Source organism: Grampus griseus (genome assembly GCF_964374135.1).
Source record: "Grampus griseus genome assembly, chromosome: 4".
Taxonomy (NCBI): domain Eukaryota; kingdom Metazoa; phylum Chordata; class Mammalia; order Artiodactyla; family Delphinidae; genus Grampus; species Grampus griseus.
In genome coordinates, this window is record NC_138997.1 from 43,268,585 (window position 1) to 43,271,883 (window position 3,299).

Here is a 3,299-nt window from a genome sequence, read left to right on the forward strand (position 1 = left end):
GAACATTTATACAGATGTATCCAAATTAAAAAGTTACAATTGAAACAAATAAAAGAATAATGACAACAATGGATCAAACATTGTATTAAAACCATTTAGAGCATAATGAACTCCACTGTCCCACCCCTTCAGCCATGCGCGCGCACATGCACAATCAAGTGAAAACCTCATTGGCTGGGACTAGGTGGACACTTCCGTAAGCCATATCTTAGCACCGCCCCTTCTGTCTGCTGGTTATCTTGCCTTCCCGCCATCCAGCTTCCATGCCCTCCGGCCTCGCAGCTTCGTCTCCCCTGGACTCAAGCCCCCGAGGCAAACAGTGTCCCTTGTGCTTGGCGGTACCCTCTCTCCCAGTCTCCGCACTCAGAGCCGGCTCGCTACCTGCCACCATTATGAACATCCGCAGTGCTTGGCCAGACGACCTGGTGAACCTGCAGCCCTGCAACCTCCTTTGCCCTCCGGAGAACTACCAGATGAAATACTATTTCTACCATGGCCTTTCCTGACCCCATCTCTCTTACATCGCTGAGGATGAGGACGGAAGATTGTGGGCTACGTCTGGCCAAAATGGAGGAGGACCCAGATGATGTCCCCCATGGACATATCACCTCCCTGGCTGTGAAGCGTTCACACCGGCGCCTCGGCCTGGCCCAGAAGCTGATGGACCAGGCCTCCCGGGCCATGATGGAGAACTTTAATGACAAGTATGTGTCCCTGCATGTCAGGAAGAGTAACTGGGCAGCCTTGCACCTCCATTCTAATGCTCTCAACCTTCACGTTAGTGAGGTGGAAACCAAATACTCTGCAGATGGAGAAGATGCTTATGCTATGAAGCCAGGTCTGCCACAGATGGCACATGAGCTGAGGAGGTAGCTGGAGCTGAAGGAGAAGGGCAGGTATGTTGTGCTGGGCTCCAGGGAGAACCAGGAGGTCCAGGGCAGCACACTTCCTGGTTCCGAAGAGGCCTGTCAATAGAAGAACCCGTCTGCTGATGATAGTGGCAGTGACAGCAAGGAATCCAGCGAATCCACGGAAAGCCCCCGTGCCCAGGACAGCTCAGAAGACTCACACTCCACCTCCTAGAGCCTGCTTAAGGTACGTATTCTCTCTTCCCTGACCACTGCCTATCTCCCCTAAATTCCTGGACCATACCAGGGTCAGCCCAGTCCCATCCCATTCTAGCCCTGATGGGTTTCACTGTGAAAGCCACATGTTGACCTTGGGGAGGGGTGTAGAGTGGGCTGGGGGAAACTCATTGCTCACTATTGGAAGTTAATAGGACTCCATGCTGAAAGTAGATTAAATTCAGTAAAAGAAACAAGCATTTATCCTGCCTTTTCAGTATGAATTGTATTTCAGGGTATCCACTTAGTCAATGAAAGAAATTTCTTCTTTATAGAATGACAGCTAATAAAGACAGAAAGAACGACAGAATTATAAAATTGCCATTTTGCAACTCTTGAAATAATAGATCTAGCCAATTGTCGTCAATGACTAATACCATTAGGTGAAAGCTGGAGCAGTTTGCAACGATGGATCAGACTGGCAACTCTTGAAGTCACTGGTCAAGTGTAACATCACTATAAAGGAGACAGATATTATGTGCCTCCAAATGCAGTAGGAAGTGCACAGTGACACCTATGAAATATTCTTGCCAAAAGAAAATTTTGTGTGTATGTATAAAATTTATCTTGAATTCAAACAAGGCCCTAGATCTAACTACCATTTTTATTAAAATAATAATAATGATAATAATAATAGAGGGACATGTTAAGCTACAGTCAGCCATATCCAGAATGAGAGAATTTCTACAGAACAAATGACCTGGTATCTTCAACAGATAAATGTCATTTTTTAAAGAGGGAGGAGGAATTTACCTATTAAACTTTAGAGATATGTTGACCAAACATAAACATTGTGGAAACTGTTTGACTTAAACAAACCAAATATAAGACATTTTGAGATGACCAGGCAAAATTTGAACATGGACTGTATATGCTATTAAGGAATTGTTAATAATTTTGTTAAGTAAGCTAAATGGTATTGTAGTATTATGTTGAAAAAAGTTCTTATCTGTTAGAGATATATATTGACATAATTAGAGTTGAAAGAACATGAAGCCTAGAATTTAAAATAATCCAGCCAAAAAAAAAAAAATACTCCAGGGCTTCCCTGGTGGCGCAGTGGTTGAGAGTCCGCCTGCCGATGCAGGGGACACGGGTTCGTGCCCCGGTCCGGGAAGATCCCACATGCCGCAGAGCGGCTGGGCCCGTGAGCCATGGCCGCCGAGCCTGCGCGTCCGGAGCCTGTGCTCCGCAATGGGAGAGGCCACAACAGTGAGAGGCCCGCGTACCGCAAAAAAAAAAAAAAAAAAACTCCAGCAAAAAAAGGTCGGGGCAGGGGGAATAGATAAAATAAGAATGACAACATGTATAATTGTTGAAGTTGGGTAATGGGTACTTGGGGGGTTCATTATGTTGTTCTTCACTCTTGAATGTATGAAAATCAACATGAAAAGTCAAATAACAAAAACAATTATGGTTCTTCCGACTACACCCTAATACTAATACTAAGCAGACACTGAAAAGTAGTTTTAAAAGACTATTTAATTTCCCTTAGGCTCAGTGTAGAAGCTTTAAGTTCCAAACCTACTCACGTTACGCTTACATATGAAAAAGGCAGTGACTTTCTCATAACAAAGTCCAGTCATGAGTAACACACACTGCATATAATTAAAATAAATGCTGTTTGATTAATTTACTCGTTCATAAAAATGTGTATATGCCTGGCACGAGGCTTGGCGCTTGGTATACGCCAGTGATTAGGACAGGCTGATGTTTACATTATACAGCATCTTATCTTCGTGGTTATTGGCTTCTCTTCAGTTGTGACACTCTACCTGAGTAAGATTTTAAGAAAATGAAGATAATTGGAGATTGCTTTAACACTGTATATATATAGTTTTATATATTATATATATAATTTGATGAATTCAAAAGCACTTAATATCTGATACGAGAAACAAAAATAACTGTCTCCCTAGTAGAGGAAAAGAAAATAATAGTAAGAAAATTATTGTGTGGCAGTTATATTACTGTTATTGAACTTTATTTCTAAGATGAAGGAGTTGTTCCTTGTACTCAGCAAAACTGCCCTTCCATGTTGGTACCCTCTGAGGCATCTTCACTGGCTCCATCTAATCTTTGGTCCTCACGAGTCCCTTCTGGGTCCTTTCCAATCAGAGGCCTCTTCAGGTCTCGGGTGCTCTCTGCCATGTTTGGGCCATTTTGGTAGCAAGG

At 43.3% G+C, this 3,299-nt stretch overlaps 1 protein-coding gene across 1 annotated transcript; it reads left to right on the forward strand.

Moving 5' to 3' along the window:
• Positions 1-392: 392 nt before the first annotated feature.
• Positions 393-1,083, forward strand: NAA11 (N-alpha-acetyltransferase 11, NatA catalytic subunit; the record flags this gene model as incomplete). The annotated part of the gene is given in 5 exon segments (XM_082653194.1): positions 393-503; positions 507-547; positions 549-870; positions 874-972; positions 976-1,083. Coding segments are annotated over 5 exon segments (681 nt in total).
• Between the last annotated feature and the right edge of the window lie 2,216 nt (positions 1,084-3,299).